The sequence below is a fragment of the Lissotriton helveticus genome, chromosome 11 (genome assembly GCF_964261635.1).
Source record: "Lissotriton helveticus chromosome 11, aLisHel1.1, whole genome shotgun sequence".
Taxonomy (NCBI): Eukaryota; Metazoa; Chordata; class Amphibia; order Caudata; family Salamandridae; genus Lissotriton; species Lissotriton helveticus.
In genome coordinates, this window is record NC_136072.1 from 1191498321 (window position 1) to 1191522250 (window position 23930).

General features: G+C 45.9%; 1 protein-coding gene across 1 annotated transcript in view; it reads left to right on the plus strand.

Moving 5' to 3' along the window:
* The window catches only part of LOC144791628 (transmembrane protein 132D-like), a 484045-nt gene that overhangs the window by 210716 nt on the left and 249399 nt on the right, over positions 1-23930 (plus strand). The window contains exon 2 of the mRNA XM_078666353.1: positions 16148-16291. Within this exon, the coding sequence (XP_078522479.1) occupies positions 16148-16291 (144 nt within the window). The remainder of the gene's footprint in view (positions 1-16147; positions 16292-23930) is intronic.

The following is a 23930-nucleotide window of genomic DNA, read 5'->3' on the forward strand; positions in this document are numbered from 1 at the left end:
TTAACAGAAAATACAAAACAACAGGCACAAAAACAGGAAAATGAAACCTGGGCCGCAGAGGCCGTTGCCTCTTGCTCTGCTGGCGTTATACATTGCCCATACGGGACACAGTTCCATTACGAGTTAAGAGGCCACGTGCGGGGAGGGGGGGGGAGGGAAGGGGGGCTGGGGATAGGAGGATGCAATGAACGCAAGCGCGACGCAGCTCCAGCAATGATCTGGGGGGCCCTATCTAGTTAAAGCTGCACCAATCCTTACGCCTGCTTCAGGCAGGCGCAGGGTTATGACGCAGCATGGGCTCAAAAGTGACTGAGTGAAATCTTGTAGATTTCACTCAGCCACTTTTAGGAGGCGTTCCTGCGGCGGAAAGCCTACTTCTGGCACAGGGCTTTACAGCGTGACGCATCTCCCAGATGCGTCACATTGTAAGTACACCTCACCATGGCACAGGATTTGCACCGCCGCTGCGTCACAAAAGTGACGCAATGGTGGCGTAAATGAGGCGCAAGGGGCTTGTAAATCTGCTCCGTTGTGTTTAGGCTTTTCAACAGCATGCAACATCCATTAAAATGTCCTTGCTGATCAAAACAAGACTTCACTTATCAGAAAATATGTTTGGCCCAGGGCCCCCAAAATCCTTAAGATGTCCCTGCCTATTACAGCCTGATTACAGGTTACTGAGACTAACATTCCCAGGTGGGGTTCGCTCCACACACATGAAAGTGATCCAGCGATCACGCCCAAATTTCCGCCACCCATCTGATCTCACCTGTCAGAGACTTCGGGCCTCAAACTTACATTAGAAATGTCATTCAGGGCAGATTGGACCTATCACCTGGGCTGCCCTCTACCAAGGCACGAGGGAAGATTGTAATGCTCCCCCGGACGGGTAACATCCTGCCCAGCCTCCCCCCTCGCTGGACACCCCCTCACACACACACACATCCAAAAGTGGGTGGATGCTGTCTTTGAGGTCATCAGCCCGGGCAGCCGATGACCCTATCACATAGGTGGTGTATAATAACAAAGATCCCAGAGGCCCCCTCCATGTGGCCGCTTTCAAACGAGATGGGGGGCCGAACCAGATGGCAGAGAATATCACTGGTCTGGTTTTTTAAATTACCATTTTGAGATATTTTTTTCACATTTCATGCTCCCTTTCCACCACAATGTGATTCCCCATCTAGAATAAATAGGTCAAAGTGGGTGGATCTGGGGGAGCCATGTTCTGATGAAGGTCAGTGACACATGCGGAAATAAACATTGGGCGAAACATGTTGATGGCTTGCATAGCAGGATAATATCTACCTCTATTATCCGCTATACTTTTAATCTTACCCGGGGACCAGCTAGGTCCTCTTAATTCTTCTCATGGGTCTTTGCCTCTTTCTGTCAATCAAGGCTGTATTGAGGATGGAGCAACGTTGGCTAGCGACAAACGTGCTCTTGAGTAGGAGTCTATGCAGACATTACCAGCCTGTGCTGGAGTGCGGAGACCTAGCGATGGAACACGCCACCTCGGTGGGTGAGGTTCTAATGCATGTGGGGGTAACCCTTCCCTGTGCAAAATGCACCACCCTATTGTGTGGCCATACTGTTTGCCTTATACGATACATCGTGAAGGTCACATGACTGACCTTTTAAAATAACCTCTCACCAGTTGCCCTGCTGGAGGTTTAGGTGCATGCCGGGGACCACAGCTGATTCAGAAAAGGGGGTGGTGATGAACAGAGTGTCTGAATTAAGCAGACCACTCTTACCCAGTCCAAAGATCAGGGCTTGATCCATCACAGTTATTTAGCTCACTGCCCCATCCCAGCTCAGAACCTGGCTATATGCAAACTAGTCTGTCCCTGGCCCAGTGCATCATGGGAACAGGGCAGACCAAACTACCAAGCCAATTCTTCACCAGAAAGGAGACAAGCTTCCGGGGACCGGTTTCTGCCATTTCAGGCGTCGGCCTTTTTCGGCTTGCTTGAATCCTGATGGAGCAGTGAGCAAGGGACTCATGTCTGAGTATACCCTGCCACACCTATAGTGGCCAAAAACGATTCAGAAAAGGGGGTGGTGATGAACAGAGTGTCTGAATTAAGCAGACCACTCTTACCCAGTCCAAAGATCAGGGCTTGATCCATCACCGTTATTTAGCTCACTGCCCCATCCCAGCTCAGAACCTGGCTATATGCAAATTAGTCTGTTCCTGGCCCAGTGCATCATGGGAACAGGGCAGACCAAACTACCAAGCCAATTCTTCACCAGAAAGGAGACAAGCTTCCGGGGACCGGTTTCTGCCATTTCAGGCGTCGTCGGCCATTTTTTTCGGCTTGCTTGAATCCTGATGGAGCAGTGAGCAAGGGACTCATGTCTGAGTATACCCTGCCACACCTATAGTGGCCAAAAATGATTCAGAAAAGGGGGTGGTGATGAACAGAGTGTCTGAATGAAGCAGACCACTCTTACCCAGTCCAAAGATCAGGGCTTGATCCATCACCGTTATTTAGCTCACTGCCCCATCCCAGCTCAGAACCTGGCTATATGCAAATTAGTCTGTCCCTGGCCCAGTGCATCATGGGAACAGGGCAGACCAAACTACCAAGCCAATTCTTCACCAGAAAGGAGACAAGCTTCCGGGGACCCAGCACAGTCCAAGTGTGATTTCACTGTCTGGATTTTCATGCCGATAAATCCAGGTCCTGAGTTCCCGCACTAGGGAAATCCAGGTCCCGGAAATTGTAATTGGGACTGTTGGAAATTGGGTTACTGGTTGAGGAGGAAGGTGAATCCCTACTCAGGCAGCAACTACAATCTCTGTCAGAGCGAAACACAAGCAATCCCCAAATAAACGTGTTCTTCACCATCTGGTAGCTTGGCACAAAAGTAGTCAGGCTTAACTTAGAGGAAACGTATATAGTATTTATGGAGCCCTTGGGAACAATAATAGAGTAAAACCTACACACACAAAAAAAAAAAAAAAATTATTTGTGACCAAAAAGGTAAACATCCATTCAGTAGAATCAGAGATATACAATTTTAAAGTTTTAAGTACAAATAGTGCCTAGAAGCAAAAAGCGCCAACTGTGGTTATCTGGTCATGCCAGACTGGTACAAAGTCACAAGTTCAGGCTGACCTTGATGGATTGCGGGCTGGATCTACAGACTAAACTAGACCCTTAAATCCTGGTTTTGGAGCATTGCAAGATCCTGCGTCGAAGATGCTTTGAACAGCAGTGGTTCAGAGGAGCTGCGATGCAAGGTCCAGCAACATCGTCGAGGACGCCATCAACAAGAGACTTGTGATGCTAAGTCCTGCATCGAAGATGCATCATGCACCAGCTGGTTCGAAAGAAGTTGCAGGGCTTGCGATGTGGAGTACTGCGTCATCATCGAGGATGCTGTTGATGAGGGGCTTTCGATGTGAAGACCTGTGTCGGGTATTCGTCGCGCAGTTTCAAGGAGACTGTGAGCTGTGATGCAAAGTCATCCGTGGGGTTGCATTGCATAGTGGCCGTTCCAAACACGAGCTGCAAGAAGATGCATCGTGCTGCATCATTATGCCCACAGGACCACAGCTGGACTGGCAGAGCACCTTCAGGTCTACTTCGAAGGGTCTGGGACTGGGATGGCATCACTTGTCAGACAACACTCACAGCAGACTCAAGGGGTTGGGTCCAAGGTGGCTGGAGCCTGTTCTGTCCCCGAGGATTCTGATCAGGTGGTCAGCCAACTGGCCCTTGGAGTCACTCTGGTGATCCTGGAATCAAGAAGCAGGTCCAGTCCTTCACTCACGTAGCAGGGCAGAAGGGCAACAGAGTTGCATTCCTTCTTGCAGAGCAGCACAGCAGTCCTAAGTCTTCCGCAGGTCCAGAGGTGTACTGAAGAATTAGATCTGAGGGTCCACTATTTATATCTGGTACCCACTTGAAAGTAGGAGAAGTTTCTAAAGAATTCGATTTGAAGTCCTTGTAGTTTCCTGACTCACTTGCCCTGGCTCCGAGCTGACTGCATGAACAATGTAGTGGTGAGAAGTCCCTGGTGTGAAGAGAGGGCACCACCTATTTAGTTGCAAGTGGGGCTGTGCCCACCTCTGCCCCCCATCCTGACTAGTCCAGGCACACGTAATCCCTCTCTTGAGTGGCTGTCTGAGAGTAATAAACAAAGTCCAACTGCCAACTACACCCAGTCATGTGACCCAGGAACAGGCTATGGGCACCAAATACTTGGAACAGGAAAATGTCAACTTTCTAAAAGTGGCATCTTTCAGAATTGTGACTTAAAATCTAGATTTACCATTAAAGAGGGCTTTTAATTACAATCCTTTAGACACCATACTCGATATTCCTACCTGCTCCCAATTGAAAGCTATCGCTTATTAAATGTAATATATGAACCCAATGTTATCCTATGGGAGAGGTAGGCCTTGCAGTAGTGAAAAATAACTCACTACCAAGACATGTAAAAGTTCAAAGTACATGTCCCACTTTTTAAATACACGGAACTCTGCCCTGTGGGCTGCCTAGGGCCTATCCTAGAGGTGACATATATGTATTAAAAAGAAAGGTTTAGAACTGGCATACGGTTTATTTTGCCAGGTCAAAAAGTCACTTTAAAACTGCACACACAGGCAGCAATGGCAGGCATTGGACATGTTTAAAGGGCTACATGGGCGGCACATTCAGTGCTGCAGGCCCGCTAGTAGATCACTACAAGCTTTAGGAGATGAGGCGATCCATGCGTAACATGCTTATGTGGCAGGTAGCCCAACAGAGAGCAGGAGAAAGATGAAGGTGTAGAGACAAATGTATCCGATGTTCAGATCACCAGGGACTCTTTATAGGACAGGCCTCACAAACCACATGTATGAAACCTCAATACATTGTATCATGTCACACATTTTCTTACAAAATCTCAATATAGCCCAGCAAATTGCCTATAGAGTTAAGAAGATTTAAATGTCTGCGTTTTTTGTAAAAATTAGGGTTTTTAATGCTACTTTTTAATTGGTTTTCCCATTTTTTTCTACTTCAAAGGGAGATTTTTAGTGACTTCCCAGAAAATGTTTTCTATTGTGCAGTCTCAGTGCCTAGTGCTTGTGATATATCTGGGACTGCCACAGGGAGATACAAAGTTGGAAAATCCACTTAATAAATGAAGAGATAAAATGTGCCCCATTAAGCAAGACAAGAGGAGTTCAAAATCCATGGCAAGGTAAAGGGCTACCAGAGATAGTCCCAAAGTCAGAGAATCCGGATTGAGTTTTGAAAACCCTTTAAGGCATCTTCATCACAATACCATCATGGATTGTGTAGAGGAGACCCTTCCATGGCTGATGGAACCTCAGTGGTGGATGGAGCATCAGAAGAAGTCGAAGCCACTGGTCAGGACGTTGTGTGCCCTAAATCTAATGTTTGGCAGAGGCCGTCAGGAGACTTGTGAGAACGAGACGGCCAACTACCACATGTCGATGAGTGAGTCCGGATATTGTGAGACTTTTTCAGCAGGCGGTAGGGTCGGTAAAGAGCCGCCCAGCTGTCTGGCTTCGTGAAGGCATCGATAAATTCAGAAGCTCCCAGTTTGACCCAATGCCCAGCTACCCCATGCCAGGCTGTTGCCACAGGACTTCCTAACATGAAGCCTTCGTGGATTCTGCAGCCGCCTGCCTTCGGCGGTTCACCAAAGTCCAACTTTTCAAAAGCTGGGCCAGGGGGGTGACATGATGGATTATCCTGGTTGGCCCTTTTACAAACACATGACCTGCTATTTTAAGGAGAGAACTGGTTGTTGACAGATTCCATTGATGGACAGTTAATGTGATCGAATGGCAGGGTAAACCCAGGAGGAGGACCAATGAGTGAGATGGAGGGGCGTGGCCTTGTGGGTTACAGGTTAAATACAAGGTGAAGCAGCTTCTACCCAACTGCTCTTTGTTTAAAGAGCATTGTGTACTAATTCCAAGATCCATCTTTAGGAAATGTGGCTGCATTTGTCGCCCAATGAAAGAGTTATTAGTCACCAAGATGGCAGATTTGGGAGGATTATTGTGGTTTTAACAGAAATTATGAGATATTCTATTGTTCAATGATGAATTGTATTTATGTTGTTTTAATAATGTTTCTGTAGTAAACATGTGCTTCTCGCAACATGGCCATCTGCGGTCATTAGTCCTTTCTAGATAAAGGAGGAGGATGTGTTGTAAACTTGTTCTCCTTACAACAGTTTCACTGGTGGATCTTCAATGTTTAGGAAGTTGTACTGCTTTGTACACAATGTCTCCAAAAGCAGAGATGAAATAACATTGAAGTCCCAGGTATAATTCTGAAACAGCCCTGGATGGCACAAGTTATGAACTATTTTAGGCACGCCAGTGATTGGCTGCGCTCTGGGGTGCCTTGAGAAGTGGCGGTAATGCGGTAAGTGGTATGTTCGTGCTCTTGAGACAGAGTGCCTCGTGATCCCTGCACCGCGGGGGCTCAGAGCCCGGTGGGGGCATTAAAGATACAGGGGGGCTTCTTTCCTCTGTCCCTGCTGCGCCTCTCAGTACAGGCATCCCTCCCACGTCGCCAGGTGTTCTGAAGAGGGATGGCTTGCACAGGCTCACAGAACATTAGAGTTAACATAGTAAAGCATAGCTCTTGGCACACTGCAGAATAACTAATATGAAAGCACATTCTCAGCTTCATTTAGAGGCCCTCTGAAGACTTACGACTTTCCCCAGGCCACCAGCAAAATTGCCTATTATGGCATAGCATCCGGAATGCCATCTGTCACGCGGCGGTGTGTCTTCTTAAGCACCATCTCTAAAGGGGAACCGAAAACCCTGTCTGTTGGGTATGCAGTGTCTTAAATAACTTCATTGCTTTGGGAAAGTAGATCTCACCCTCCAGTTGCCTTGAGCTGTAGCTGTAGACAGACTTTGTATCATCCGCCATCTTAAAAAGGAGCATCAGCTTTGCTGCTGCCCTCCAATCATGGATAACTTTTGTGCTGACCGCCATTTTAGAACAGGAACATCAGCTTCGCTGTGGCCCTCCAATCATGGATAAACCTTGTGCTGTCCGCCATCTTAGATTAGGAACATCTTCTTAGGCGCTGCTTTCCGCTGGTGTACAGACCTTGTGCTGTCCGCCATTTTAGAACAGGAACATCAACTTCGCTGCTGCCCTCCAGTCATGGATGAACCTTGTGCTGTCCAACATATTGGAATAGGAACCTCAGCATTTCTACTGCCCCCAGTTGGTGAGTATATCTTTTGTAATCTTCCATCTTAGAAATGAACGCTGGTGGGTACACCTTGGATCAACCGCCATCTTAGAACAGGAACATCAGTTTCAGTGCTGCCCCCGCTCTTGGATAGACTTTCTTCAACTTAGAATAGGAACATCAGCATCGCTGTCGCTCTCTGCTGGTAGAAAGACCTTGTGCTGTCCGCCATCTTAGAATGGGCACATCATCTTAGCCACTGCTCTTTGCTCCTAGAAAGACCTTGTGCTGTCCGCCATCTTAGAATGGGAACATCATCTTAGCCGCTGCTCTTTGCTCCTACAAAGACCTTGTGCTGTCCGCCATCTTAGAATGGGCACATCATCATTGGCGCTGCTTTCCGCCGGTGTACAGACCTTGTGCGGTCCACCATCTTAGAATTGAAACATCAGTGCTGCCGCATCCCTGTGGTGATGGATAAATCTTGTGCCGTCTGCTATCTTAGAACAGGAGCAGGAGCTTGTTGCCGCCATCCACTGGTGGATAGCTCTTGTAGCATCCGCCATCTTAGAAGGGGCACATCATCTTAGCCGCTGCTCTTTGCTGGTAGAAAGACCTTGTGCTGTCCGCCATCTTAGAGTGGGCACATCATCTTAGCTGCTGGTGTATAGACCTTGTGCAGTCCACCATCTTAGTATAGGAACACCAATCAGCATTGCCACATCCCTGTGCTGGTAATCCTGAAGCATAAAGAAATATTGTTTTCAGTGGAGACCCCAGTGAGGGTTACAGGAAGGCTCAAACATAAACCTTGTGTCAGTGTAGTGCTAAGATGATTTCCCATTCACAAGATCTACAGAATAATTATTGATTTGTAGAAAACATAATTTATTAATTCAATCTCAAACACAAAATCAATTCTCTAATTTTAAACAACATATTCTCATCTTTTTTGTCATAAACAGCACACACAACATCTATAAAATTATTTGTAAATTATTATTTTTGACCTGCAAGCAATTTCGTATTGATAGTTAGGACTGTTCAACTTTTCTTAGCAATGTTATGTCAAAGGACAATTAATCATAGAATAAAAAAACTGAAGTACATTTTGGTAGACTTTTCATGAGTACCTCCTCCTTTGGAACAAAATAAATTCTCTTAAAATGCAACTCTATAAACTCAATATATTACTCCTTACTGGAGGTCTATAATATGCTAAAAAGACACATGATCAAAATGCATGTAAATCACCCTATGATGATTCTCATTTTACTGTACCTGTAATCTATATAATCTTTTAAAATCACGTTATCATCATTTTATGTTTCCTTCTGCTGCAGCAGATTTCTGGGTGGGGTGGGTTGGGCTGCTCTGAGGACTGAGGAGCAGGGGAGGAGGGGTTTGCCCACTCCTAAGTGCACGTGACTGTTTGGTCAGCCCTCATGGGCCGCCCAAAACATTCATGCGCACTTCCCATATTCTCCATGCAGGCTGCATTACAGCCTGCATGGAAAATATGCCTAGGCCCCCATTCCCTGGCTGAGCACCGATCCATGGCGCTCAGACCAATCTCATCGCTGCATTGCAGCGTTGTGATGTGATTGGCTATCGGCAGCCTGGGAGCCGGGTGCTTCCTGCTGCTTCCTGTATCCTGCTGCAGGACCGGAGCAGGAAGAAGAGAACGGAGGAGAGGTGGCGGAAGGCCGTCACATGTAAGTGTGTTTTTAAACTCCCCCCCCCCCCACCTCTGCCCCCGCTCCCGCCTCACCACCTGAGCCCGGTAGCAGCCGCTACTGCTCTTTAGTTACCATTAAGATTTTGTTTTACAAAATAACTCATTTAAGCTCGGTTTCCATGTACCCTTTCCTGAGGCAAAGCCTGTCTATACGATCTAAAAGTCCCCTAGTTCTAATCCAGGTGCCTGTGTTGCAGGCAGGATTGTTTTAGTGCAGGAAGGAACACCTCCCTCACAAAATTAATCCCAGAGGCATATTCCTCTACCTGCGTGTGCTGCAAACTGAAGCACACTTAGAAAGAGGAAGAAAGCAGGAGTATCGATATTTCTCCTTGTTACGCCTCCACTGGGAAGGCACAGCTTTTTGGTGCATTTCCCGGTTTACCAGTGATGATGAATATAGGAACGCGTCAAAATCCATGGTAGTTGCTTGGGAACATCCGCACAACATCCATGAAATGCCTTTTCAGGGCAGAGTGATGGAACACCGCAATTTTCATTGCATTGCATCACTCCTGATTTATCAAGCCACTGGTGGCCACGCAAAGTGGCCTGGCGCGGCTTGATAAATCGCAAATAGGGGTTGCGTCGTACATGCACCACAGTGCATGGTGCAAAAGTGATGCAACGCCTTTGATAAACAGGGCCCTTAATATTCCGAGCAAACTAACTAATGTGTAATCATTTGGAAATAGAGATAACAAATTCAATATTGCAAGACTCTTTCAGAGGTTCAATTGCAGTTTGCACAGGAGAGGAAATACATTCTCAGATTGAGATCACTGGTCAGATTACAGCAATGTTCCCTGGTAGATATATTTTATTTTGATGAAACTTTTTACTTCTGGCCTAGTAAATATTCATGTAAAATAATTCAATCTATGTACTGTCATGAGCTGTCAGCAAATATCTGCGCGCAACCGTACACATTCTTAAGGGAGTTACAGTCGTCAGAGTTATGGGGTACATTGTGACTGCTCCGATAACATTGCCTCGATGCAATATACATTTAAAATGTTAGCCACATATCTTTCCACCTTGGTTTTAGGTGTTATGTGTATTTTTGAAGCAAACTATCACCTGCGAGGCTTTCCTGGCACTGACAAGGATATCCTGCCAGGGAAAGGTTCATGTACAGTCTCTCCCATACTCCATGCATGTGCTGTTTTACTTTCTTTCTCAGAAAATCATTTACTTGGCTGATCAAAAACAAAAAGAGTTAGCAATTATCAAAACCATCGAGAGACGATCTTTCTTAGGTGTCCCTTTTAAAATAAATTCATTTTCACCCACAACAGAATATTTGATCATCATTTAGTTTTGGTTGTATGTATATTTTGTTCAAAAGATATCTATAATTTCATTCAAACAGATTTTTTTATTATAAAGTGCTTCCTGCGTTACTTATTTAAAAATATTCAATGACTAATTTTTTGAAGGTCCTGTCTCACATGTGATCCACATATCTCAACCTGTATTTTATTTTAGAAATTAACCAATTTGAAATTTGCAGAGATCTCTTGAGCAATAAGATGCCCTGATGATGTGATTAAACATGCATCTCAAATGAATTTGTGAGGTATTTAGGAGAGGCTGTCATCCCAACTTCAAATGCTCGAGCTCTTGATGGACCTGTGCCATGTATCGCAGATGGTCAAACATCTGAATCCCAAATCTCACTAGCGATCCGATATCATTGCTTTAGGTAACCTACAAGCCATGGAGTAAGGGGCTATTTATTTATTTATTTAGAAAGTTTTATATAGCGCAAACATGACCACCGAGGGTATCAGAGCACTTTACAGATTATGCAGCTAGAAGGTAACAAGCAAACAATATAGAATCAACAAAGCGAAAAATTCACAGACTAAAAATGTCCGACATTCACTTAAGCCAGGCAGCTGGGCCACAAGACAATGGCTATGGTCCCAGAATCAAATGGAGAAGCCAGATTGAGGCAGAAATGTCTTCATCAGGAACCCTTGGACTTTTTTTTTTAAGAGGACAGTGGAATGGTTCACCCTGACTGCGGGGGGGGGGGGGGGGGTGAGCTCCAGATCCTCGGAGCCATACCTGAGAAGGCTTGCCTGTAGGTCTTTTTTTTCTTGAATTTTTGTGGTTTGAGCAGTAGGGTGCTGGCGCTTCTGGAGGCTCTCAAACCACATGAGAGCTGAACCTTGGGGAACCCCCAGGGTGACTGGTGCAGGATAGGACAAGGATTGTGTGGTGACATGTCCCATTACATCATCTGAACCATCTCGTGTCACTGAGAATGTCACTCCGTGAGCATTCCCTGCAAGGCAGTTGCTGTCTGACTAAAACCTGCCAGCTGGGACGGCTCTCTTCGCTCTGGAATAAACATCTCTTTTAAGAAACCTACACTCGTGTCTACTACACATCTTCACCTTGAAGCTTTGGGATCTGTTCTGAAGGAACCAAGAGAACCAGTTTAGAACAGGGTCAGGCAACCCCATCGTGTTTTCAAGGAGATCAATTAGGTTATCGTGTTTGACAGTATCGGCTATCTTTCAGAAGATACAACAGTCGACTCTGAAAGCGTACCCTTCCAATAGAACTCACGCTCAGGGACAACTCTCGCCCCAATGTTCTAGCTGTGAGGCTTGGCCATGACCAGTTCACCCTAAGACCATAGTATAGTGACTCGGCTGAAACATGGCGGGAAGGGTCTGCTCTACACACCTGAAGACTGTCGGAAGAGTGCTGCCCCACCAGCTCTTCTTCCTACCGAGAAGGCAGCTCTTTAAAGTCTTTTAATGGTACCGTTGCCTATGGATAAGCGACTGTACAATCCTGCTCGTAATACTGTAAGAGGAGGCAGCGGGCGCGTGCCATCCCCACTTCCACCCTCCCTCCACCTGAACCCTTGTCCTTCACTGACATGGGCTAATCTGCAAATTATGTGTGCCGACTACTGCAAATGCCATAATCCAACCCAAATTGTGGGTTCTCTGAAGTAGAACAATTGCATTATTAATGTAATCATTTAATATTATGAAAGGAGGGTGACAGGTCGAAGAGCCTCACACAGACTGCTTGAGAGAGATTTCAAGAGGGTTGATATTAATTAATGATATTCTGTGTGATAAACTCTTTTAAAATTGCGAGTGGTGTCGATTCAGGACATCTTGCCAGGCTGCGACGCAAGAGAGGGGCAGTCATCAGGGTTTAAAGAAGGCTTTACAGACAGGCAGGTTTGATTACTGGTGTAACCCAGGTGCCTGTTCTGCGCTCACCTTCGCAACCCATTCAGGTTATGTACATACTCTACAGTCAGGTAAAGATTCCTGCTTCATGTTGGTGCCTGCTTCATTAAAGTCATGAATATTCTAGAAAAGGTATCCCCACACTATGTCAATGCCTGCTCTTTAAACATTCGCACATGTTCTCACCTAGACATGCCCCTGCCATGTATGAGCGCACTTAGACCAATTGCTTCCCCTCCTCCCTGCCTGTACCTGCTACTGAAACATTTACACCACCATCTGCTTTAAAATTCTTCCCATGTCTTTGCCAATTGGTTAATTACTTACCCGTTTCGGCACATTCCTTCTTTGTATGTGCCCAGGACTGCTCCGACACATATGTACGTGCTCTACACAGGCTGTTCCACTCATGCTCCGTGGATCCAACTGATGAACTGACACAACTGGCTGATCACTCAGCTGGGGCAAGGTCGTGTAATTACCCCTTGCTTAGGTATAGTATTCCTATACCTACCACTATATATAGACACATATGCACCTATAAGTCACTCCTATGGCAGGCCTTAACAATCCTGGAGGCAGAGTGCTTGGTTTTATGTGAGATGAGGCTCTAGCATGAGCTGAGCCTGTCTGCAGCTTTCGGAACCATGTCCCTATAGCTGTTCTATGATATAGCCATACCATATACTCTTAAGTGCATTATGAACCTCGCGGTTAAATGCTAACTTTGGTTTGGCTTTATCAAAACATGTTGTGTAAGGTGTCAAACGCTTTGGAATACTACCCCCTTGCCAGTTCTGGCGACGGGGGTAGCATTCCACCCTTCTAGAGGGAGAAGACATGTTGTTCCTACTAATCCCGGTTAAAGTTAACCAGAGCCTCAGCATCACAAAATGGATGCTGCTGCCACAGACACAAGTCTGACCTCCTGCTGCTGGGAGTCCTTCCAGCGAGGGAGGCCTGGACAAAAGGTTTCCTGTATTGGGAGGTGCTAGCACCACCCCAGACAGGCCATAGTGTATTGGGGCAGGGAGGGCTGAATGAAATGAGACACTGCCTGGGGCACACAACGCCAGAGACTCTTTTTGAATGAAGACGAGATATCGTCTCAGGAGGAAAATACCCAACTGATATTTATTTGGAACTTAGTACCATACAGCTCTTAATAAACAGGCTGGAAAACGCGGAGATTTGATTTTATCAGAAAAACCAACCCCCGACACATTATAGTTGGGGTGGCAGGAAAAGATTATCACAGGTTGAACTGAGAAGAAAAAGCCTTGAAGAAGTCTGTGGCTAAACACCATTACAGACGAAACACGTGTCGGCTAGAGAATTGGCTAGAGAATTTTAAGAACGTTTACCACGTGAAATAAAAGAAGAAAAAGAAGAAAACAGCGACTTGTTATTTGTTCATCACACTTAAAGTTTTCTTGGTGTTAGCTCAGGATATATGTTGTATTGTGTCCCACGCATAGTCCGGTTCAAACCGGTGCTGGGGCACTCCAGCCCCAGCTCTGGTGTGAAACTGGACAAAGGGAAATGGGTGTAACCACCCCCTTCCTGGGTCCCACTCATAGGAGGGACCTAGCAGGTAATCCAGCCCCTAAATTTGGTATATAGGTAGGACAGAATCCCAAGATGTTAGATTTCTCCTGACTGAAACTTGAAACGAAATCTGGAACTCCGACGTTCTACCTGAAGATAGAAAACTGAAGAATCTCCCGTGTGGTCAAGGAGTGACCACCCTGTGTAAGCAGGCACCATCAAGCGAACAATGGTTTGCTTTGTCGACGCTCCCGCCGGAGCCCGAGCACAGAGCCTGACAAGACCTGGACTTCCAAACTTCCAACAGCTCGATCCACAGCCACAGCAAAGCTGAGACCCGTGGAGGCGACGAGAGACGTGGGATCAGCCATCTTGGAAAGCCAGCGAATTGCTTTCCGTGCAACTTCTGAGGCACCCTTGAAGTTGTGCATTGGGGATTGAGAAGCCCCTTCCCTGAGCACCAACTGCACCGAAGATCAGCCCTCCACACTCCACGAGTTCTGCATTGGGCCCTTCTGCATTTTCCTGCTTGATGCGTCTGTCCGGTCACTTGCCCATTGGCTAGTGGCCTCTGTGACGACAAACCTTTAAATTTACACCACTGGTCTGGTTGCTTAAGACTGGCCCCTGCTTCCCTGAAAAGGAGAAGCCCATCAGACCTTGCTGGTCTGATCCAGAAGCCATCTTTGATTCCTGCGTGGGTTGCCTTTGCCAAGGCTTGTTGACTCCAATCCGGAAGCCAACACCGCTGACAGCGAGAGCCTTTGTGGGACAGTCCATATCCAGCTCCTGGTTGTTATGGACACCTCCTGGTCTACGTGGCTGCAGAGACAAGCTTCACGACACCACCTGATTGCTTCACGACATCGCCTGGTTCCTTCCTGGTTCCTTCCTGGTCACTGGCTAGTGACCCAGACTCTGTCCCGTCGGCTTTCAGGTACTCTTCATCCTCGATCCACCCTTGGATCCAACCGGACACTTCCCTCCTGGTCGCCTGCATCATCTTTCTTCACGGCTCCATAGGATTCAGCGACAAAACCCAACACACTTTGACACCTATGCACTCGCTTCCTGTGGGTGAGGTAACGCGAGTATTTTTGGTACTCCTGTGGGTATTAACTATCCTAGTGTCCTAGTTTCAAGTAGCTTTCTCCTAGTCCATTCGGAAGTGTCCTAAAAGAACTAGTTTCCATTTCTTTCGTTCCCATTGTAACTCTATGGTAACTCCTGTGTGTGTAAAGACACTGCACGCGCATCCCGTGGGCCTCCTGCTCCCTATCCTTTGGTAGTACAGCGTAACCCCAGCGATTCTCCTGGCCCTAGGCCTATCCTTTGTTTGTGACGTGGTTCTCATACCACTATTTTAGTAAATGTTTTTACGTGCCCCTAGGGCTCTACTGTATTTTGTGCAACTAATTGTATGATAATTGAGTATCTTGTTATGTGCTTGTGCCTCTGATCTCATAAAGAGTTCAGAGGATTAATTTAGTAATAAATACATATATATTTTATATATACAACCTGTGTGGTGTCCTTTCATTTGGTATTAAAGGGGTTACATATGGTAAAACAGCTGGCTACACATGCCCTTTTGAGTTTAGCCTCAGACTGCTTTGTCCATGCTACCACTAGGATAGCTGGTCTATAAGGTTGACTTTACAACCATCACCATAAGGGTTGTTTGGACTGATACAGGGTGCCCACTAGAATAGTGGACATCACATATCAGGCCAACTTCTCACAGGTACTTCTCCATGCTTAAAATGCCCTCTTCTGACTCCCATGACGTGAAAGATTACCGGCCCATCTCACGCCTCCCTTTACCAGCCAGGATCCGGGAGAAAGTCATACGGACTGATCTCACGGCGTTCCTTGAAGAGCACAGCTAGATTTCTCCCCGTATGGCTTTCGATCGAGCTATTGTACTGCATCAGCCTTGGCGGCGGCTACAGAAGATATCAGAAGCATAGTTGATAATGGTGGTACTGCAGCACCTGGTCCTTTCGGACTTATCGGCCACATTTGATACCTTGAAGAGCAGTGGTAACTGCCTGTTGGCTCAAGGGGGTGAGTAGATTCACCAGAACCACAGAAAGAGACAGATGCTTCAATCTCCACCTTGGGCCAGACCACTGCTCCTCTCTGTGCATGAGCACTACACAAGCCCTCTTTTCTCTAAACCCATAAAGGATTTCTCTCTCCCACCCTTTTCCCCACATGGCTTCTCAAGAAAGAGTATTGTCTAATTGAACCTCACAATACCGAGAAATAAATCATTGGAGATATGGTAGTTTTATCTAAATGACCCTGTTGAGGCGTGTTTCGCTGCTTAGATCATCCTACTTCTGTACCAGTGATGGTCCTCGGGAGAGGTTTTGTACAGCTCGGCAGGTACAAGGCGGCCTTTCTCAATCTCCTCTTTGTTTCTTTTGGATTTCAGGAGTCGGAGATCCTGAACACAGCGATTCTCACCGGGAAGACGGTTGCGGTTCCAGTCAAGGTGGTATCGGTGGAAGGCAATGGGGCTGTGACCGACATCTCAGAATCCGTTTCATGCCAGTCCAGCGATGAAGACGTCATCAAGGTAAGTCAAGTCATTGGTGGCTCATGGGATGTGCCTCAGGTTCTTGGGGACGTCCTCTTCCCGCTCCATGCTTGTCCAATCTCATGGTGCTCTCCGGGCCTTCTTTCACCAGGGTCAGTAGAATTTCAAAACACAGTCTGAGGGACAAACACTGCAGTAGCACAGCTTCTTTAGGTTATCTGGAGCAGAGAGAAGATGTACAAGGCTTATAAGTGTTCTTATATATGTCTATGTAAATGTAGTTCAGCTTATATAGCGAACAGCTACCCGCAGTGGGTTTCCCGGCGCTTGCTTAGGGAACCCTTCCTGGTATTCCCCTGTGAGATAGCAGGGTATCCACAAGGTGAAAGTCAGGCATCCCGCCGCGAGGGGCCGTTGTGGAGATTAAGCAAGCTATTGCCCAGAGTCGCAGAGTGTGAACCCGTGAGTCGAGGAGGCTCCGGGGCGAGAATTATCGAGTCCGTGGAATTTTTAGCCCAAGACCCGCCGAGGCGGGGAATTGAACCCTGGTCCAGGACCGATCTCAGCTTCCGGGTCTGCTGCCTCTAACCCCTGAGCCACACTTCTCCTACCTCACACGTCTAGAGGTATACATGTAATAGAATGTTCAGAGCAGGTTTTAGATAACGAGAAAATCGCATTTTCAGGATGCTCGATAGAAAGATTTTTGTGCAGTGTTTTATAGAACAGATTTGATACTGCACAGTGTAGAGGGGCCATTATTTAGTACTATGCAGAGTGACAGGACAGAGTCATTTTTTAAAGATTTTGGCATTGCTTTGTCAGCTTAGATCATGCTTAGGGCATTCTATGGTGATGTTATGCCCCACTGATACTTTGTAAACATTTTGGGGCTATTTACAAGCCCTGTGCGCCACCTCAATGCCACCTTAAATGGTGTTCTAGTGACGCACCGGGCTTACCCATATCAATGAGGCCATATAAAGCCACCCTGTTGGCTTTACGTGGACTCATTAAAATTATTTTCCTGAAGTTTAAAGTGATCAATATATTTAAGTAAATGCAATTTATATTTTAGCAAAACCTTTTACATTAGTCTTTACATTTAAAAAAGGATATAACTCGATGGAAAATGTAAATAAAACATATGTTTGATGTTTAGATTTTTTAAAAGTTTAAATTACATGGATTTATATTTATAGCTATTTCAAATAATTTAATTGTGTTGTATTTTAAGTCCCTACCTCTGTTATTTTCTGGAGGTGGGTGTTGCAGTACCTATGGTTGGCCATGTGTAGTGCTGTACTTCTTCCAGCTGTGAGCCCAAGTACATTTACTACTATTTTGGGTCTTTTTTGGCTGTAGTAACTTTAGAAGTGCTGTTTGTGAAATGGAATGGGATTACTCAGTTGTTGGTGGGTGCACCTCCCTCCCTAAATACCTGCTTCCTCCTCCCTAAACCCATCCAATTGTAGTAAGTATCCCAGATTTTCAGTCACTCCCCTCTGTCCCTCCCACTTTTACTACTAAAGCATATACTTACGTATTCGAAGACTACACAGTCATGCAAATATCATTGCACAGAGAAAGATATGAAAGGCGGAAGCGCAAACCCTGCACGTAGGTTTGCGAACAGCATTTTGTAGTACGTTAGAAGTAATATTGCAGGTATCACTGGCTGTAAGTCAGCTTACGAAAACAAAGTCTCTGTATCATGTATCTCCAATAAAAAGTATGCAGGATCTGTGTGTTTAGACAGCATACACTGTAGGATTGGTGTCAGGCGAACTCTGATCACCCCTAGCGCGTATGTTGGCCTTCTTGTACCAACTAGCTCACAGTGCCACTAGAATCTCCTCTTGCCAAGGAGAGAATAGTTCTTGACAACCATCGAACATGACAACCCTGATCCCTCAGGCCCGTGGAAACAATATACTACCTTTCGCTCAGTCACTCGTGCATACTTAGAGAGATACACCAAATAAAACAAGCTGGGCGTTTTCAATAATCATTTATTGAACAGTTGTTATTCTGGTGTAGAATAGATGTGCTGCAACAACCGTCAGGCAGTATAAGATATAAATGATTAACAGCACTATAAAGGTAAAAGGATGGCATAGTTCTACCATCTTACTAAAACCATGAATATATTCAAGTATATAAAACACATGAAAAAAGATGTGTTCTCCTACGATGCCTCCCTCACTAGATGTACCTAAGTGTACCTAGTATGGGTGTAGGTGTTAAGCCAAGCATTTCTCTAGGATTCAGTCAGCCCTATTACCTGAAGTGAGACTATGGCACCCCGTCCTGGTCTCGAGCTGGTTAGCCCAGGAGGGATGTTAGACAACTGCGAGCTGGAGCGTCTGCATGCAGGAACCTCAGCGTCTCTGGTCAGTGTGTCAGCATGGAAGTCTCGATCTCCTCTGCCTATCTTAGCAAGATGTGATGTATATACACCCATAGGTCGCCCTAGGGGTCCTACCTTGCTGTATTACTGTGTCGACCTAAGGATGGCGTCGGGCCGGAACTTTGTACATAGATTTTATACAGGAGATGGCAGTCCCGCTGTGCTTACAAGAACCCTCATGCATAATGAATGAGATTTCAAACTAGGGAAAGCCCATGTTCTGAATGCAATGTAATATCCAGGTAAAAGGTCAGTCCCTTTAAACTGTGACAAGTGTAATGTAGAGAGAGAATATAGGTGAAGGGTAACAAGCTTACCGAGGCCTGTATTATAGTACCTATATGGAATATAACATTTGTAGGAATCGCTGCCTGTAGGAAGCTGTCTGCGAGACACATCTTGGTCAGTCACTAAAAATGTTACTTCTTCGCTGGTTGGCCGGTGCAAATGTTGGCAGAAATTTTCGGATGCAGGGGTTCAGATTATGCATCCAGCATCTCGTGACAGCACGTGTTTTAGATCTGATTGTTCTCTGAATACCCTGGTGGCCGAGACATGCTAAGGAGGTTTTTAAAGTTATTGTGCCACAAGGATTTCTGGATTGTTTTGTATATTTGAAAAAAAGAAATGTATTAATTGGGCGTTGATACACATGTATCGTAGTACTACATTGAGACACATTTACAGGCATTGTAAGTTGAGTTAAAATCAGAAATTTGTAATTGCATTAATATAGCTCTTGCTACCCTTGATAAGGTGTTGAAGTGCTTTAGGGGGCCACCTTCCTGCACATAAACAATCATTCTCCACGACCCAGGCACACTTGCACTACTGTGCAAGGGTGCCTGCGTTGGCGCTAGGCAGCTGAAATTAGCACCAGTGCAGGGGAAACGCAGGGCTGCACTGTATTGTTGAAAATACAATGCAGCCTGAGTTTCAGAAGTGGCAGAGCATAGCGTTCAGACAAGAAGGGTTACGCCACCCTCCATCACTTCTTTGTAATTACGCCTCACAGAGTGATGTCACAGAAGACGAGGGGGCATATTTACAAACCCCAATCGCCACAGGAACATCACTTTTTCTGATGTTCCTGTGGTGGTTGGGGCAACGCCTAATTCACAAGGCGGTATTAAGCTACTTAAAGTGACTTAATGCCGCCAGGTGAATAAGTCCCCCTTTCCCAGTACACTTAGCGTATAATGGGCATCCAGTGGGTGTTGCAGTGGGCGTTCTGCCGCAACACCCATAGATTTTGACGCTGCCCTATATTTACAAGAGTGACGTAAATATGTGACAGAACCAAAATTAAGACCAGGGAAAACCTGGCAAAACGAGGAGAAATTCTTTTTTTCCCCATGGTTTTTGCTGTTTGTATGTGTGCTGCATTGTGCAGCACACATAGGAACAGCAAAACACCATTCGTTGTTTATGTGCAGGGAGGTGTCCCTTCCTGCACATACGCAATTCTTCAGCACGCATAGAAGTTACAAAATGCCACTACTGGTGGCTTGTGTGCAGCAAGGGACACCTTCCTGCACATGAACTATTGTTCCCTGCAACGCAGGCACCCTTGCACTATGGTGCAAGAGCGCCTGTGTTGGCACTAGGTGCCTATATTTACCACCAGCACTAAGGAGAAGACAGGGGTGCACCGTATTCTTCTGAATACTGCGCATCGCATCGCTGCGTTTGGAAACTGTCGGAGCGCGGCTCAACGCAGCGCTCTGTGAGTTACTTAGTAAATATGCTAGAGGTGTTTTACACACAGAGACATACAGGCAATTCTCTCACACACATACACTGATTCTTTTAAACATACATACACACAGGCACACACATACACACAGGTGACTGAGTTTGCAGAATGCTCTGTCTTTACCAGCACCCCCTCCGTAGGTTGTGCCTCAATGACCTCCTGTGGGGTTGAGGCTTGAGGTTCACAATGAGTGATGTCACAGACAGAAGACGAGCTCACACATATACACACACACAGTCATACAGGTGATTGTTTTACACACGCACATGGGATTCTTTTATAGATACACAGACATACAGGTGAGGCTGAGATGTGTTTCTGAGGCAGCAGCAGCTGTTTCCAAAGAGGGGCTTCGGAGGCCCCTCTGCTGCTGAGCGAAAGGAAGCCCCTTCATATCCCAGAGACCCCTTTATTGGAAATTACAGGCAGGACCGTAAATTACACGTCTCTTCCGAGGCTCGAAGATTGCTTTGAGCGGCCCCGACGCTCACTCGCTCAAGAAGTGGAAGGAATGGAAGCGAGACGCGGCGTCCCCTCAAAGCGGAACTCGGAGAAATACAGGGAGTGAAGAAAAACAAATAAAAAAAACACAATAGGGCTCTGGAATCTGATCAACCCTGAGCAAACCTGCTGTCAAAGTATTAAAGAAAAAATATGCCTGAAAAAAAAACTTTAAAATTGGCGCACATTAGCAGTGTTCATTCTAAGTGCGATAAAAGACGTACTGATTTACAAAACAGAAATTTGGAGGTGAATAAATATATTAAGCTAAAAATATATATAATATATAAATTGGTAAAATGCCTTATTGTAAACTTTGGCCATATTTGATATCAGGCCCTCCAACGCCATACGTGTACGTCAGCGCGTGCTAATGCACCAAGTGTCTGAAGAACAGTTGATGGACAGAATGCAGAACAATGTCATACATTCACCCCAGTACAGAGATCTGGGCCTAAATCCATCGTTCTTTTGCTCACCATGCCATTCCAGTTTGGACCCAGCCATATGCAAATCAGTCTTGACCCTGTGCCTCATGGGAACAGTCCAGCCTGAACTGCCAAGCCAGGTCCTCCCTGGACTGGAAACAAGCCTCCTAGTACCGGTTTCAGGCTTCTAGCCCTCTTCAGCCAGGACAGCTTGACTCCGGTGGTGTGGAGAGCACAGGACCCACGTCTGAGCATACTGGTCCCACTCGGGGTGACAAATGCAAAAACAACAGTTGATGGACAGAATGCAGAACAATGTCATACATTCACCCCAGTACAGAGATCTGGGCCTAAATACATCGTTTTTTGCTCACGATGTCATTCCAGTTTGGACCCAGCCATATGCAAATCAGTCTTGACCCTGTGCCTCATGGAAACAGTCCAGACTGAACTGCTAGACCAGGGCGGCGAGAAAGCAAAAGACACATAATTGATGAACGGAATGCAGAACAAATCAAAACATTCACCCCCAGCCAAGAGTTCTGGGTTAAATCCATCGTCTTTTGCTCAACATGCCACCCCAGTTTAGACCCAGCCATATGCAAATCAGTCTTGACCCTGTGCCTCATAGGAACAGTCCGCCCGAACTGTCAGACCAGGTCCTCCCTGGATTGGAAACTAGCATTCTAGGACCAGTTTTGGGCTTTCAGCCCTCACCAGCCAGGATAGCTTGATTGCAGTGGCATGGAACTCACGTCTGAGCATACTTGTCCCACTTGGGGTGACAAATGCAAAAAGAACAACTGATGGACAGAATGCAGAACAATGTCATACATTCACCCCAGTGCAGAGATCTGGGCCTAAATTTGTTGTCTTTTTGCTCACCATGCCATTCCAGTTTGGACCCAGCCGTATGCAAATCAGTCTTGACCCTGCGCCCAATGGGAACAATCCAACCCGAACAGGATGCTTGTTTCCGGTCCAGGGAGGACCTGGCTTGGCAGTTCGGGCTGAACTGTTCCCATGAGGCACAGGGCCAAGACTGATTTGCATATGGCCATGTCTGAACTGGGGTGGCGTGGTGAGCAAAAGAATGATGGATTTAACCCAGATCTCTTGACTGTGGGTGATTGTTTTAATTTGTTCTGCATTCCGTCCATCAATTGTGTATCTAATGTACCAAGTGTTGGCACCTGTTTCTACTTGAATGTCTCCAGCAGGCCTTCAGCAGGAGCCATCTGGCTCAAATGTAGGACCAGATACACTGCTCTCTACTTTCTTTTACAGGTATTTATTTATTTTATTTATTTATTTTTGAGATTTGTAAAGCGCTCAAATACCTGCCGGTGACATGATCAACTTCTGGTGGGATCAAGTCAGTGTCTTATCCTTCCAATGCCGATACCGCCTAATAACCTGATGGGCATATTTGTAGCAGACACATTCAGCCTTCGGGTACCTCCTCCTATTAACAAATAACAGATGTTTTATTGTTACACGACATAGTGTTACTGAATTCATCGACCTCAGAAGGATGCATTGCCTCACACTGCGTCGGGGAGACGGGCTATGAGCGTTGCATGTTCCCACTCAACGCCCAGAGATTTTGACACATTTCCAAATTTACAACATAGCGTGGAGCTGGGAATGCGTCAAAAGCGGGCACCTCCCCAGGGGCGGCGCAACGAGGATAAATAACATGATTTCGTCTTGTGTTTTCCTCTTTCCATGTGTGCTGCATTGGGCAGCACACATGGAAAGAGGAACCCAAACAATTGTGCCAACACAGACACCCTGGCACTGCACAACTTAAGTTACGTGAAAACACTTTTCATTTTGAAATCATATATTTCTTGAGAAAAGTGTGCTGTGTTGTTTAAAGCGCCTTGTAATATTAAAACCACAAATTGTTAGCCAAACTCAAAACTTTGTAGACCACTGAGATCCCACCCTTCTTGTTTCACAGTTACAGCAAGTAAATATTTTTCAGGGTCACTTCTAGGCGCTGCTCGTGTAGTGCAATAGTTACTCATTTACCTGTGAAACACTAGTCAGCTACTGTGGGCTGTTCAAGACACACTTGAGGATTTGGTTGATAAGATGACTTAGCAATTTTTAGCCCGAAGAAAAAGTTTTCCATTTTGAATTATTCGCTTCTGAGAAATAGTGACCAGATCTACAAACATTAGGAACACCGATCTGATTTCCAAATTGCGATTATCTCTAGATGATAATCAGGAAATTGGTATTCCTAATGTAGGAATGTTTGTATTCCCAAATAGTGATTCCTAATAGGTCACAAATTGACCTACCTCATGAATATAAATGAGTTAGGTCACGACGGCCCATTAGGAATCACAGGGATGTTGGCCTGCTGGGGTCGGCAGACCACCATGTCTGAATGCTTTTCATTAAAGCAAACTATTGCATAGGACGTTTGATAGATATAGGATTCTTCCTAGAATCCTTTGACTAAGGACTACATATTCCAGAAGTTCCGTCCGGAAACTTTTACTTCTAATTTTCATTACGTGTTTTTCTTATTTATGCCCTGATGAAGTTCCCACGGCACTATTGGGAACG